We start from the raw sequence: 17,314 nt of genomic DNA on the forward strand, positions 1-17,314 counted from the left end.
CCGAGCAGTATACACTGCACCATATATGTTGTCTTCTGTCTTCCACTTAAAAGGAAGGTTTAAGGTAGTAGGAGACGATATCTGATCATTTACTGAGTCCATAAGAAATTGCTCTAATACAATTATGCAATAAGGCTTTTAAAATAGATTCTCAATTACTTTTCCCCCAAATAGCTTTAAAGGTATTTTTTAGCCTATGTGTAATTTTACTTTTTTTGCCATATTTCCCAATATGAGTAATTTTAATTATCACAAAGGATGCTAGGTGGTACATCTGTGAAATGGATATGCTCAGTCAGGCAAAGTTTACTATTAATATACTTAACACTACTGAGCTGTACCATAAAAACATTATGATGGTAACATTAATGTTATTTGGGTTTCTTTAACCAAAAAAGAAAAACAATTAACTTACATATTTTAAATACGTGAAAGTTGTACGGCATGTGAATTCTATCTCAAAGAAGCTGTTACTGAAAAAAAGAAGTGGAGGTTTGTCCCTGATCAGTTTTTTAAAAAAGTTTACTATTAAAATACCACAGATAATACTGCCTAAATTTCTCAGAGAAAATAAGGCGGAAATTTTATATACATAAATATATATAGTATTATTAGGTATTTTAATTATCTTAATATAAAGAATTAAAAAATTCTCTTTCACAAGTGATTTAAAACCTAACATCTATACACTCCATAAAATGCTAGAGTTTCGTCCAGAGGTCAACAATATCTTACAGCTAACAGAGCGGCACTTCAGGCTAATAATGTTTTAAAACTGCATTCAAAACCAAATGAGGGTATTTCCAAGCACCTGATATTTCAAACAGTGAAAACAGACAACTTACAACAGATAACTGTAAAAAGATCAATTCAGCACTGGCAGAAAATAGGTCTGAATATCAAAGTAGATTTTTCCAAAGAGACATTTTTAAAATCAGCCTGTAGCTCTGCAAAATCTCATGACAAAAAAAACAATCACATGATAAGAAATCAAACAGTCGAGGATGAAAAGCATCTTCGCTGTTGCAATTAAAAGCTAAATTTTAGCCAAGTATATTTAAAACATGTACAAGCGCAGAGAGCCACTAGTGTTCACAGGCAGAGGCAAGACAAAGTGGCAGTGATCTTTTTGACAAGTAAATTGCTTGAAATATTGCATGACTTACTACACAACACCCTTATTACTTTCAATTTCCAAGTGCAACCAAAAGATGGGTCCAATTATGACATCGATACAAGCTTTCTTTCAAAATGGAATGAAAGAACAGTAAATCCCAGTGGACACCAGAGTTCTGTAGCAGAGATGATGTAATATATAAAAATAGACATCCTTCAACAGAAGCTGATACTTGGGTAAACAGCACACTGCATACCATTCTCAACTGCCTTGCATGAATTTACAATGCATGCTGTTAATAGCATGAGAAATCATTTTATTTTTAAAATTATTTCCTGATTTACATTTCAATTTCTGTACACTCTATAGTGTAATTTCCCAATCCATATAAATTAAGTCAACATAAATACCCAATTATAACCGCAAGAAAGATAATTAGTTCCACCAAAGCAAGGAGGTTGAGACCACTGTAGCAGCTTTAACATGCTGCATTTTGCCAGAAATTGCAGCACACACAGCACAGTACTGATACATCCACCTATTGTTCAGAGACTTTTCCACAGGGAGCTTTCTGCAGGATGTTAAAATGCAACATGATCTAGGGTAAAGAGGAGCTAGTAAATCTGCCGATAATGGCCGTGAAAAGCAAAGGATACTTTTGACACCACTCTCCAAAGACACTTCTGATGAAACATCTGCATCAGGCGTCCAAATAATAAATTTTAGTAAAATCTGTGTGTGGGGGGGTTATCACTCTCTAACACTCTCTCCACATTCTCTTTTCCATTCTTTATTACCTAATTCAGTTTTTACATTTCTATTCAGCTTTCCTGGATTAAAGAATAATATGCTTCAAACTAGTCCACCTCAAACTCTCACTGAAGTGTTTGTATTCATATAGTCACTAAACACTATTGAAATACAAAGTACTGCCCACAAAGCAAATCATCAGAAATTAATGAATTAGAGCTAAAGCTTTATTTTAAAATGTAAATTATTTCTACTTTCTTCCCCTGAATAACACTTAAACCCCTCACCTTTCATTCTTACTCTAGTTGCCACTACTTCCATTTCCATTACTTGTGGTCCCCGTCTTGGGGAGACGGTTACCATCCCTATACCCAAAATCTATCGCATCTTGGAACCAGATTAATTTATTTAAATGTAAACCTCAGTATGCCATACCTCTGTTGCAGTCTCTTTGGTGTTACTTACAGTCATGAAAAAAGTTCAGCTTTCAATGTGGCTTTCAAAAACCCTATGACCACTCAACATCTAAATCTTTGAACAAATAAGATTCTTTCTGTACAAAACATTTTTATTTGAGCCAAGACATTAGGGTGGTTGAGGAGACCATCCCTGACTCCTTTAGGGGCCTTGGGTGTGTACCATTTATTTAACTGTATTCCCTGTGAGACTATTAAGGTAAAGGGGGCAGATTCTGTGTTGCAGACTTTTATGTATCTAGAGTCTGGGACAGCCTGAAACACAGTGGGCACTCAATAAATATTTGTTAAATGACCAAAAATGAAAATACTGAGCTTTCCTCTCTATGATACAACAATTAAAATACAAAAATTTCCTGAAACTCCACCCTATTATAATTCACAGAGAAACACTGATAATAATATTGAAGACAAGCCTTCAGGTCCAATTAAGCAAACAAATGCTTCATAAATTTAAATTTTAAAAGAAAAAAAAATTAAGATAACTGAGAAATTTCCCCTGGATTTGAATAATATATATATATATATATATATATATATATATACCGATTTGTATCATATTAATTATAGCCAGGTGTGATAGTGTATGAACTGAAGGTAAAATCTGAAATATTCTAGGAAATTTACTAGCTATACAAGTCATTATATACTGCTCAAAATATATCTCTTATTTTAAGTAGCAAATACTGAGTCAAACCTAAGGAAACCTCAGTAAAAAACTGAATAAAATATAAATGACAAAGCAAAAACATGACATGGGTAAAAATATTGCCTACTTCTAATTTAAGAACATTAACTTGAGTCGAAAAGCCTAAATGTCAAATAAATGTGCACAACAGAAACTAAATGCTGTAATGTTTTCATTTGTTTCAATAACCAAATTATTTTTGAAACTAACCAAAACTACCATGAAGTCTTTAACTGAAGGAGAAACCAACTTAAATCTATCTCGAGAAAAATACTGACCTCAGAGATATATAAGATATATCCTAGGAATGGTTATATCTTATATACCCAATTTAAGAAATAGAATTTGTCTTGTATTATACAGAATAATAACCTTATTTTAATAATGGGACTGATTTTCATAAGCCTCATATATGAATCAATTTTATTACACTGCAGCCACATTTTTAAAATATTGTATTATCACTGACCACAATAAAAATTATTTACATAAATTTTAATATTTTATGGCATTCAACTTAGATTATATTAACTTAATTTTATATAATATTTTCTATTACTTTTGCATATTCTCTCCCAAGAACATTAACCTCATCTACTGGAAAATTCAATGTAACTTTATAAAACAGTACTCTAGACTGTATATTCACACTGTAGAAAAGGACTACTAATAAAATGTTTGGGAGATATCCTTTTACATGACCAATGAGTTTTTTATTATTTAAAAAATTTTGCATTGACTGAAACTTTATAAATATGTTTTATTTACACTGTTCAAATTCTCCTGATTCAGATTTGGATAAAGTGGAGTCATATTTTTTGGTAAGTAGGAGTGGGGGTGTGGGGTCAATCAGAACTTTAAAGTGTGGAGAGCATTTTTGACATTGCCACCAGGCTAGGAAGGATGGAAATTATGAAATGTCAGTAGGGACACATAACCTCTACAGTTTGGCCAAGTTTTCTTCACTCTTTAGTCTAATATCTCTCTGTATAGTTTTCCTCTTTCCAAACCAGGAAAATTGAAGAGCTGGGTTTTTTCCTCATTAAAATCACAGAAGGAATACATGATGAAGGAGGAATGTACCAGCTTCCCACGTCATTCCGATAAGGTAAAAGTTAAAATGGTCCTTCCTCTCCTCTCCGTTTTTATTATGAAATTCAGATTTTCCTTCCCACACAAACTTCTAGAATAAATTGCTGATCAATACAGAGAAGGCTTGAAACTATGGGTAAATAAACATAGTTTTCTTCTCCTGCCCTATTCTGAACCTGGAGACAAGGTAAACTTTTACCACGCCAAGTCCCAAGACAGTCTCTTTAGTGACAGACCCCAAATCTTCCAGCCTCTGCCAGAAACCTTATTACCTGTCTCTATAATCTACTCACTCTAAGACTGAAAATTCATGCTAAATCTTATTTTTTAGCCATTTTAAATACAGCCTCAATCTCAACTCATCAAAATGTAAGAAAATGCTAATGAAAGCCATCTCTAATCTTCCTTTCTCACTGCATTTTAAAATGCTATTCTCTCTGCAAACCTCACACACTTGCCTTGAAAAATGTCCCAAAAACACACTACATGGATGGTTTCTGAAGAAAATCATTATAATCCATTTTAAACTATTGCAACACATCTAATTTTAAAAAGTGTACATAAGGTACAGATCATAACTCAGTGTACATTTTAAATTAATTCTAAGTTCTAAGTAGGAATTAGACTGGCAATTTATGCTAAAAAAAAGAGGAAGATCAATTACATACTGATTTATCTTTTAAAGTATTATGTTATATATATTTTAAGTATACTCTTTCCAGAGAAAAGCTCAAAACACCGATGTACAAAAAACTGTGTACAATTTTTAAATTTTATTTAACTTACATGAAATTTTTAAATTATATAAAAATGTTTTAGATTTACCACATCATTTAAAAATTAGTAGTGCTTTCAAAAACCAATATAGCAATCATGCCACCTGTGGAATTCTTACATGTATTCTCTAGAGTATGTACAGAACATAAAGGAACTGCCTCATTTTAATTTGAAAAATTATACATAAAATTCATACTTTTAGGCAAAGTTACTCTAATAGCCAAAGATATACTGACGATAGATATCCCCTAATGTGAATAAATTATTCATTATATTTTCTCTATACAGTAATAAAACACAACCATAAAATGCTACTAGTTACTTAACCAATTAGTTTTTAGAAATAAATCAGTTTTTCTTCCTTGACTCAAAATTCCCTGGTAATAAACCCAAATGTAATCTAGACCTTCAAGAAATCACACTGAAAATCATAGATTTTAGTACTTAGTACAGTACTTTAGTCATGTACTTTAGTACTTAGTACATTACTTAGTCATGCACTGGCATGAAAGAAGTGAGCAAGGAGATTAATACAGACCTCAATTAAAATGCAGAATGACATAAAAGCATGAAATCTTGTTAAAAACAAAGTACAAATAAGAAAATACAAGAGATTTTAAACTTTGTTTTCTTTTTGACTAAGTTTTTAAAAAAAAAATCTGACTGAAATTTTACCAGAGGCCTCCCAAAATGTTCTCCATATTGGGATTCCTGAACTTTAAAGTTTTCATCTATAGCATTTAAAATGTAAGTTTCTAATGAATTTCCCATAAGCTTTCACATAAAAAGGAAAAAAAATCCTTTATGTCTGCCTGCCTCTTTTCATTTTTTTATTTGCAAAGAGGTTAGCTGTTCCATTCATTTTTAAGTGCTCCATTCATATTTAAAAATAAGTAGCTTGCACTTGAATTCTTTCTTCAACATGGACAATCCATCCCCAGGTCTATACAGATAAGCAGCCTATTCTACCACCCAAACCACTGACAGTTTCAAAGTAAATCAGGGGCAAAATCCAAAAGGACAAGGCCAAGCAAAACATATCAATATTATAAATTCATTAGTAACAGTGCAAATTCACACATAAACTTAGGGTTAGTGTCAGGAGACCACACACAAATTACAATACCTGAGATTTAGTGCATTCCTTTGAGCCAAAATGAAATGAGTGCCATAAAGGAGGAAAGGAAAAGATGAACATTATCAGACATGCTATATTACATTTGCCAAAATGAAGATAATGTTAAATTAGGTTAAGAATGATCATATAGAATCGGCTATATGTATAATGCTTTCCATGTTCTTTAGCCATGCACTTTCAATGCACTTGCAATCACTTTAAATCACCTGTGAAGTTGATCATGCAATTCTTCTAAATAAACTTTTCACCCTCAGTCCTTCCCTATTAGCCAATTTCTTTCAAAGAGAACTATTTCTGTTAAGAATAAATAAGTATGACGTAGTGCTAATAAAGAATAATAATTTCTATGTGATTCTTTTTACTATGTGGTATCATATATACAAAACAAAATTTTGTGATCTTCCTATATAAAAATTATGTATTAATTTAATAAGAAAATATAATTACAATGTCATTTACACCTCAAAAAGGATGCAACTCTTATGATCATGTTGTTGCCAATCTTAACTCACTTAATAAAATTAATATCACATGTCACGTATTAGTAAACCAGTATATGATTCATTAGTAAACAAGCCAAATTTTTCATTCTAGTATTGAATTTTCCCTAAAAGTTTCTGTTGGCTAGGTAAGGCATTCTTAAAAATCCACTAAAAAAAGTCTTGTAACTTATAATAAAAGAAATACATTTTTTAAAACAAATAATGAAAGGGGAGCCTAAGGAAACTGAATGAAGCTTTCCATAAAGGGGGAAACACTGGGGGCGCGGGGGGAGAAACACAGTTATTAAATGGCCCACCCAACTAAACTGTGACAAATACGACTATAAAAACAAACCAACCAACTTTAACACTACATTTAAATAATCCATACTCCCACTGATTATTTTAGTTAAAAAAATAATCTGGAAAAACAATTCCAAAGCAGAAAAAAATTAATATTAATGTTAGGTTAAAATATTATCTATGTTGCACTATTAACATGTGTAACTATTTTTAATACATATTTCCTTCTTTCATAATGCTATATCAACCCTAAAAATATTACCTTCTTTTATGGACAATGGTAACAAAAAAACCTTTCATGGTTTTTTAATACTAAGTCTCTCCAACAGACAAAGATGTCTTTGTGAGAAGCAAAAAGCAATCCTTTCCAAATGAGTTCAATGAAATGATTCAACTATGAAATTCATGTTAAACTAAAATACTTCATGGGTAGCAAGAAGAGGAGGCAAGTTGCTAGTGGTCAAAACCACATTAAGTATTCAAATATAAAGAGCTCTCTGAGAAATAGAATATATGAAGTGTGGGTATAAGATATGTCATTTAAACATAATAAAAATTGAGTAAATAATTTTAAGTCTATATACATTTCCCCATGCATTTTGTATTTATACTTATTTGCAGAAAGAAAGAAAAAGGTAAGGAAAATAACTGGGGAAAGTAAAATAGTTATTATTATCTATTTTTATTTTAAAATTAATTTTACATAAAAAACTACTCAATAGCATATACATAAACGATCTTTCACATTATTACAACGTACTCAGGAATTAAGCTACTTTGTTCTTAAAAAACAAAGGAATAAGAAAAATAAGGCTTTAAAGTGACTTTATTGAGATCTTGAACAAAGCACTCATTATCTGTGTCTTGGTTTTCTCAAACATAAAAAGCAGTTTATTTTTCAATGTTTATGACATAAATGACAATCAACCGGGTTATGTCTGCCTGCCTTTAAGAGAATCTTGGAACCTATTAGAAATATTTCAGGGCATCTTCACATTGAGATTTTAAAAAGCATTATTTCAAATTATTCTTACTTCACTGCATTAAAAAATAAATCTCAGATATTCTCAAAAAGGTATAAAAAGCTATAAAAAAGGTAATTTTTTCATATCTACTTTTAAAATGGAAAACAAGTATGATAGCAGGTATTTGGGTTGAGAGTGAAGATTGGAGTGCACAGGAGGTGGCTACAATGTTGATTAAGGTAAAACTACTTAAAATATTCCAATGACAATTATAAGAAAGCTGATCTTCAGAAAACAATTTAAGAAATAAAGGAGCTAGCAAAGACTGTTGACATCTTATTTCAATGTCTTTTAAAAACTAATCATATAATGTTTGTTTCCAGCAAAATCTATTTAGTATACTTAATGTATAAATATCATTGAAAAGATTTGTCAAAAATTGAAAATTTAGTTTCTTTTCACAAAACCTCAACAGAAAACTAGAAATAGATAAAAATATTATACTTGTATAACTTACCGTGTGATAGCCTCTAGGCAAAGGAGGTTTGCCCATGGGATAAGGATCCACAGTGTCAATAATTGTTTGTCTTTCCCCTTTCTGGTTGATTTTTCTAAATCTCCTTCGAGACTGTCTATGGGAAGCTTGACGCTGAAAATATTCTTCATTTTCATCCATATAGTCCACCTGAAATAAAACCCCCAAAAATTTCATTTCTCCAAACACAACATTCCATATTAATACTAGATACAGAAAGAAACTTACAGATAACCCATATTCAATCATCTTGCAAAGACATCTGTGGACAAACTAAAACTTCAAAATGTCTTTGAACTTCTCTGGAACTAATTGGTTTTGAGTAACATTTCTTTTATGAGGAGGCATTTTCAGTTCCACTTAGGATAATATGGGTAACTCTTGAATTTCCTGTAGTTTCAAAGGGAAGGATATTTTCAGCAGTCTTTGTACTGATTTATTAGTGAAAGATCTCACAGGATATATTACCACACATTATGAAGGCAACTGCCACACTGTCTTAAGCAAAGTGGGAAACCCCCCCACCCCCATGGAAATCTGTAAAACCTCCAAATCCTGAATGACTCAAACAGGACTGCTAACAGAATGGCTTTGGTAGGTTATGCAAGGGTTTCTCTTTCTACTTTCATCCCGTAGCTTCAGTTTCTTTTTTTATTAATAGTGTTGTTTAAAGTAATTCCTCATTTAAAAAATTTTTAGGCCAGCACTTTGGGAGGCCAAGGCAGGCAGATCATGAGGTCAGGAGCTTGAGATCAGCCTGGCCAACATGGTGAAACCCAGTCTCTACTAAAGATATAAAAAATTAGCTGGGCATGGTGGAACATGCCTGTAATCCCACCTACTCGAGACGCTGAGGCAGGAGAATTGCTTGAACCCAGGAGGCAGAGGTTGCAGTGAGCTGAGATTGTGCTATTGCACTGGGTATCAGGCCAAGACTGGGTGTCAGGCCAAAAAACCTTTTTAAAAAAAAAAAAAAAAAAAATTTTTTTTTTTTTTTTTTTTTTTTTAAGAAACGCTGATAATGAACACAGAACAAAAGTTACATTAGGTTATTCCTCACGCAACTGCTTGTAATGGAGGCATGTTTAGGTTACAAAACTGTTCTCATGCCAGCAAATCTAGTAGTTTGTGTATAATCAGTAAGTATAAAATACCCAATTTTAAAGACTAAAAATCCTTCAGAGAAATCTAAAAATAGCATCAACAAAGGATAAAATCTCAAGGAAATATCTAGACTATCTACTATTACAAAGTGCTATGTATCTGCCTACATTCTTCCCAATCCTCAATCCTTACTCATAACTATGCTACTTTCTCACTTGAGTACATTTTGTAAAATTTTACCAATTATTTTAGTGACTTCTGCAAAAAGTTTGGTAGCTTTGATGAGGAAGTTCTCATTTCTGACAGAATTCCTCTCCTACATCACAGGGAAAAACCCTACATCTTCCCTGAAAAGAGACCTAGCTAGAATTGTTTACCAAATACTTTACTAAATGTGAATAAAAGTTTCCATCATCATCTTTATTTGGTCATCATTTACTTTACAAGATCTTCCTTCCCAACTACAATGCTGGATGGGGACAGTAAGAATATCAACTGAATGTCAAAGCTGGGAAACTCCCCTTTTACCTCAATTTATTTTTGTTACTAATTTTTTTATAGGGTACATATTATCCTATCTTAATATCATTCTTATACAGTAAGAAAAAAAATGATAGGTTTGGTTTTTAGCTTCAAGGAAAATAATTATGTTGCTAGTATCTATTTTAATAATGTGTTCTATGTATAATCTCTCTTAATAAATGTTTTAAGTCACAAAATTCCATTAAAAAAGAGAAAAGATGTCAACAGAGTGTTTAGCATAATAGTCCCCAAAATTTCCTTTTAATTACTTGAAATAATTCAAATGATGTTCTTGTATTTTTAAAAATAAAAAATAATTCCTCATTTAAAAAATCTTAGAGGCCGGGGGCGGTGGCTCAAGCCTGTAATCCCAGCACTTTGGGAGGCCGAGGCGGGTGGATCACGAGGTCAAGAGATCAAGACCATCCTGGTCAACATGGTGAAACCCTGTCTCTACTAAAAATACAAAAACATTAGCTGGGCATGGTGGCGCGTGCCTGTAATCCCAGCTACTCAGGAGGTTTAGGCAGGAGAATTGCCTGAACCCAGGAGGCGGAGGTTGCGGTGAGCCGAGATTGCGCCATTGCACTCCAGCCTGGGTAACAAGAGTGAAACTCAGTCTCAAAAAAAAAAAAAAATCTTAGAAACTTTGACAAATGAATTAACAGTGAACACAAGTACCATTTGGTTAGTCCTCACAATTATTCACAATGAAGGCATGTTTAGATTCCAAAATTGTTCTCACACCAGCAAACCCAGTAATTCATTTAAAGTAACTCACTCATTCCGATCAACACTTGGAGAGCTAAAATCCTGCAATCAAGAGGTTCTCCCCAAATTTCAATTAAATGGCATTACTATAGAGTGAATTACAAAGTACAAAAAACAAACACTTAGCTACTTGTACCTTTTAAAATTGTTTTGTATTTAATTGAATCCTGTAAATAATAAATTATGAACTCAAATTCATAATAAAAAGTTGTAAAATAAATATATTTAATGTTATAGAAAATATACAATATCTTTTATTCAACAAAAATACAGTATTCAAGCAGTCTGTAAAAATGCCTTTATTTCATACAATTTATTAGGGGAAAAACAGTCCTCACAGAAATATTCTTACCACAATCATTTCAGAAGGCTCTAAAACAATGCATTCACAGCCACGCCTAAAACTTCCTGCAGAACGCTTGCCAAAACTAGAAAAAAAAAAAAAAAAAAAATTCAATGAGGACAACCTCAGGTGAATTGTGAACATAAGCCAAACTTCCAGATAAATAAAAATTAAAAACAATTAGAAAAAGTACACATTGGAGAAAGTGAACTATCTTTAATAATTTACACAGAATGACAAGAAAGCATTCAAATTCTTATGTTTCAGTCATAAATTCTTCTGGAAAATTCTAACATAATATTTTCAAATTAATAATGTAAGTAAAGGAGAATTATTAACATGAATGAGTTTTCTGTTAGCTTATTTTAAATCATCCTCAGGTAAACTTTGACAATATTCCAGTAGAGATAGGAAATGTCTTAGTAGCAAACTATAGAAATATCCCAAAAAAGTATAAAATGCATGTACATTTAATTCTCTTTATAACTTAACTTGCTTAGGTTAAACATTTTTTTCACCTAAAAAGTGCATTTATTTTCCTGAATTTTCAAATCAACTTTTTCTAAATGTTTTCAGAAAAAGATAATCAACTTAAAACTTTATTTTTATGGTAAAGTGATTTCGGCTGATGTATGACTAAAAAGCTCATTCCTCCCGAGAACTCTGCATGAGTGAACAGAGACATAGCACCTTTGCCTTGCTTGTGGTGAATTCTCACATTAACATTGGAGAAGAATTATTATTTCTGACATAGGGATATGCAAACTAGAATCAAGAACAGAGAATTTGGGTGAAACTCTCTTGGTTAACATAACACTTCACTCACTCATTCACTTCTCCAAAAATCTTTCCCTCCAGTTAACATTACTTTTTTTTTTTTTTTTTAAAGAGACAGGGTCTCACTCTGCCACCCAAGCCAGATTACAGTGGTACAATCACAGCTCACTGCAGCCTTGAACTCCTGGACTCAAGCAACCCTCCTGCCTCAGACTCCCAAGTACCTGGGACTACAGGTGCGTACCACTATATCTGGCTACTTTTTTTTTTCTTTTCTTTTCTTTTAATTTTTGTAGAGACAAAGTCAAGCTATGTTGCCCAGGTTGGTCTTGAACTTAGGGCCACAATCAATCTTCCCTCCTCAGCCTCCCAAAGTTCTGGGATTATAGGTGTAAACCACCACTGGCCTAATATTAAAATTTTTGGTAATCATATTTAATAAACTTTAAGAAAAAAATGTTTTAAAATTCTACCAAAAAAATATTTCACTGAACAAGTTTTTCCAAGTTAATAAGGCACTGTGAAGGACTCCTATGGAAATTTTTGTTCCGTTTATAATCCTCTTTATATCATGGTAATACACAATGATTCATGTATTAGGAGCCTCATCATGTAAGAGGAAGAAAACAGAAAAGCCAACACTCACATTCTATCATCTGCAATCTCTAGCAAACTATCTTAACCACATCATGTGATAAATTTTATTTGTTTATAGATTATCAGGTTAGACTAGGCCATCACTTAAGTCCTTTTCCTTAATAATAATTATCTGATTGCTAAAGATAATTAAGTCCTTTTCCAAATCATTTCTGGCCAGGCACAATGGCTCATGCTTGCAATCCCAGCATTTTGGGAGCCTGAGGAGGGCTGACCTCTTGAGCCTAAGAGTTCGAAACCAGCTTGGGCAACACAGTGAAACTCTGTCTCTACTAAAAATACAAAAATTAGCGGGGCGTGGTGGCATGTGCCTGTATAGTCCCAGCTATTTGGGACGCTGAGGTGGGAGAATCACTTGAACCCAGGAGGCAGGAGGTTGCAGTGAGCAGAGATTGTGCCACTGCACTCCAGCCTGGGCAACAGAGCGAGTCTTTGTCTAAAAAAAAGATGGGTACAATTTTATACTATTTCCCTTTTTTAAGAAAGAAAAAAAATGTGGAGAACTTGGACCCTACACATTGCTGGTGGGCATGTAAAATGATATAACCACTGTAGAAAACAGTTTGGTGATTTCTCAAAAATCTGAACATAGAATTAATAAATGACACAGCAATTTTAGCCCTATTCACAGTAGTCAAAATGTGGAAACAACCCAAGTGTCCAACAATGGATGAATGGATAAACAAGCTGTGGCATATGCACATGATGTAATATTATTCAGCTGTATAAAGGAATGAAGTTCAGATACCTGCTACAACACGGATGAACCTTGAAATCATAAATTAAAGACAACAAGCCAGTCACAAAAGTACAACTATCACATGATTCCACTTACATGAAATATCTAAAATAGGCAAATTCAGAGAGACAGAAAGTCAATTCGAGGTTGCCAAGGGTTGGAGAAAGCAGTTTGGAAAGTGTAATGGTTTCAGGGTTTCCGTGTGGAGTTACAGAAAAGTTTTAGAAAAGGTGGTGCTGCTGGTTGCACAACTGTGTGAATGTAATTAATGTCACTGTAACACACACTTAAAAGTAATCATACATTTAAAAATAGTTAAAATGACGTATTTTACACATTTTTTTTACCACAATAAAAAAACTTAGAAGAGACACTATAAAGAGGACTTTTGGGTTTCTTGGCAAAAACCTGGGACTTGAATAAGAAAGAGTAGAATCTCTACTTTGAACAAACAGCAAATCTTGGGAAAAAAGGAGAAGTTATGTTTGATGACAGAAAAACTGGAAACCTATCTCTTTTATATGATAATTGAACAATGAAGTGATAAACACTGTGTGAAAGAACTAGTTAGGCAGAAGGTAAACAAATATGACTGAAATACAGGTCAAGTATCCATTATCCAAAATGCTTAGAACCAGAACTGCTTTGGATTTTGGATTATTTTGGATTTTGGAATATTTACATGTATAGGTGGAGCATCCCTGCTCTGGAAATATGAAATCTAAAATGTTCCAATGGGCATTTCCTTTTAGTACCATGCCAGTGCTCAAAAAATTTCAAGTTTTGGAGCATTCTGGATTTGAAAGTTTTGGATTAAGGATACTTAATCTTTATTTTAAATCAGAATTTGGAACAGTCAATTACATGAATATTTTTCTTTCCCCTAACATTAATCTCATTTTTTACACATGACCCTATATTTGAGGTTCTTTATTTTTTCTCTCTATAAAACATCTATTATTTCTCACATATTGTATGATTCATGTGAGAAACCTTTGTTTAAATTTAACATATAAATATTTGTGAATATATTATATATACAACATATAACACATAGCAAAATAATATGTGTGAGTAATAATATATGTTAACATACAGTCATACATTGCTTAAGGATGGAGATATGTTCTGGGAAATATGTTGTTTGGCAATTTTACTGTTGTCTGACCATCACAGAGTATACATACACAAACCCAGATGGTATAGCCTACTATAAACCTAGGCTAGATGATACAGCCTATTGCTCCTAGGCTGCAAGCCCATACAGAATGTTACTGTACTGAATATTGTAGGCAACTATAACACAATGGTATTTGTGTATCCAAACATCTAACCATAGGAAAGGTACAGTAAAAATATCATATTATAATCTTCTGGGATGACCATTGTATGTGCAGTCCATTATTGATCAAAACATCATTATACAGTGCATGACTACCTAATATTATTTCTCACATATATATATTATTGTGCTTTGTATTCCTCTTCCGAATGTTCAATGGACGTATAATAGAATCAATATTACCAATATAAACTTGGTAATCAATACAGGGTTTACAAAAAACTCCCTAAATATAGTACCTCTTTTTAAGTAATTTATATTCCATGAATGACAAGTACACAAACAGCTATAACCCAATGACAAGTCAAGAAGTGAGTTTCATTGAGAGGTGAATTCTCAATGGCCAGGCTCACTCACTGGCTAATTGAGTGAAAAACACAAATCAGCACTGTAATTCAGAAGGCAATTCAAATTCAGCAAAATTACAAATGACCATAAAGAGCTTTAGGGTTACCCTGGCAAAGATCTGAATGTCAAATCTATAAAGATCAAATCTCTTCAGGGAGCTACTGCCAGAATTTCAACTAGTAGGCCATCTGCTTCTATGAAATGGAACTCATAATACCACATACCAAGATAAACAAGATATCTAAAAATTTCAGACTCCTTAATTTTTAAAGATACACAGCTTATTTTTTCTACTATGAATTAAAATATCTTTCAAAAGTTATTTCTGGTCTTTCAGTACTTTCACTCTTTGTGTGTATACGTGTATTTGTATGTAAGACATGCTATTACACACACACACACACACACACAAATTGCTGTCTTTCAAAAACAAGAAAGATGTAGGTTAACACTTATCAATGAGAGTTAGCCTGAATATTTTAAAAACATGTTAGCTCTTTCTAGCTAGACACCAGCATTTGACATAAGGTGTCTAGTTAGAGGCCATAAAGTAGGAAAAGGGGGTGGTGGAAGGGAGAAGTATGGTATATGTGTTTTAAGAATGCTGATAATCTTCTTCTACACAGAATGAAAATATGATCATTATGGTCTATTTTAAACCCTTCTAAATTGTTCTGCATAAATATACCGTACACCTTGCCTTTTGACTATTCAATCTCAATGTAATTTCAGCATGTCCTTATAATCTTGTATTAAACAACCACAAGATGACAACTAAAAGTGATACATGTTCACTTCTGGTCAATCTGTGAGATGCCTGCCATTAAAAAAAGAAAAATTAAGCCCACAGGCAAATGATTATTGAAAAGACCACCTGCAGCATATGAAACAGATTATTCCTAAATGCTAGTACTCCCTCAGTATGACTAAGGAATGACTGCTCTAAAAACAGTATACCAATCCAGGCTTTCATTCCCATTAAATTTTCTGCTAAAGTTTTTATACGGAACAATTTAAAAATTAAGAATTAAAATTGCTGGCAAAATTGAAACTAAGTTAAATATTTCTTCAGATGCAAATGGTATGACTTTATAATACCAAAAATATGAAGACAAAAAGTTACTAAGTAGTCTCCCATATAATATAAAATAGAGAAAACTGAACTCAAGACTTCCACACAACATGAAGTTTGAGAAAATACAGTCTTACCTAGTTTTTGTAAATACCCATAGGCAATGAAACACCAGACAGGGTGTTGCAGGTGTTGTAAGGCCAAATTGTCTGAAGTTTCTGTGACCACATTTTCCTCTCCCAAGTTGGGTCAAGAGCACTTTCTGCCAGTGTGAGCTTTCCACGAAAGGCAGTCACAGAGCACAGAAGCCTCTTCTATCAGTGTCCCTAAGCTTGCCCTTTGTATGGGCCTCCACATTCTTCTTGTACGTCAGAACTGCCCAGTGGAATGCAATTCTCAGTATTGGAATGTAAACTTATTCAAGTCAGCCTACATCGAGTGAGGGAATACACAGGAGTCAAAGAGATATACTGGTGGGCAATTCTAATTTACAAAACGATTAAAAACATAATACTCCAATATATCAATTTTTCACACCCGTTTCCAGAAAATGATACGCAGTTACTAAATTTTATTTTCTTCCTTAAAAAATCGAAGACTGGACTCATGTTCCTAAACCAAAGCCAATTCATTTGCTTAGGACTTACAAAAAAACAATCACATAACATTATCTTCAGAGAGCAGAGTAGCAATTAAATTAGGGAGGAAAAGTTAAAAAGTAACTGCTGATGCCATCAATTCCATTCTCCAAAATTGGCAAAATATATAAAAATAAATATTAATATCAGTATAAAAGGAAAGTGGGTGGAAAGACTTTCCATAAAATACATATAATCTTTTCTTAATAAGTTGATCCCATATACTCATTAGCTTAGACCCAAAAAAAGTAACGGCTATTTTACAAATCTCACACAAAACCAAGTACATATATAGATTACATGTATGTATGTAAATTGCAAACTGCTTCTAAAGCATGGACTTTAACCAGCTTATATTTCAGAAGTATTGGGAAAACTGAACACACACTATGCATCTCTAAATTTCTTTCAAGGCTCACTTAGAAACATTCTAACAACCATCACCCCATACAAATTAACAGAAGTTTGCTCCTCTGCAGAGTGAATCTTAACATTTACACTCTACTTATAAAAATAGAGTACAAGATAAAAATTATTATACAATATGAAGGCCTTATAGCTGTACCGTTCCCCCTGTTCATTCCTCAGTAGTTTGTTGTCTATTTTACTACAGAAGTACTAAACATTAGATATTTAAGCTACTAACATTTTAATTCCTTTTTTAAAAAAAAATCTAAC

The 17,314-nt window shown here is 32.8% G+C and overlaps 1 protein-coding gene across 11 annotated transcripts in view; it reads right to left on the reverse strand.

Annotated features, from left to right (window-relative positions):
- RAPGEF2 (Rap guanine nucleotide exchange factor 2) overlaps positions 1-17,314 on the reverse strand; it is a 249,448-nt gene that overhangs the window by 107,852 nt on the left and 124,282 nt on the right. For 7 of the 11 annotated variants that reach the window (XM_032248534.1, XM_032248532.1, XM_032248536.1 and 4 more), the window contains 3 exons: positions 11,073-11,148; positions 8,306-8,473; positions 6,027-6,044 (listed from right to left, as the gene is read on the reverse strand). In XM_032248534.1, coding sequence (XP_032104425.1) covers positions 6,027-6,044; positions 8,306-8,473; positions 11,073-11,148 — 262 coding nt within the window. Of the gene's footprint in view, positions 1-6,026; positions 6,045-8,305; positions 8,474-11,072; positions 11,149-16,135; positions 17,303-17,314 lie in introns of those variants that run through there. The other 4 variants (XM_032248533.1, XM_032248537.1, XM_032248539.1 and 1 more) reach the window with 3 other exon arrangements.

This window comes from Sapajus apella, unplaced genomic scaffold, assembly GCF_009761245.1.
Source record: "Sapajus apella isolate SASKATOON/1434 unplaced genomic scaffold, GSC_monkey_1.0 scaffold67, whole genome shotgun sequence".
Classification (NCBI taxonomy): domain Eukaryota; kingdom Metazoa; phylum Chordata; class Mammalia; order Primates; family Cebidae; genus Sapajus; species Sapajus apella.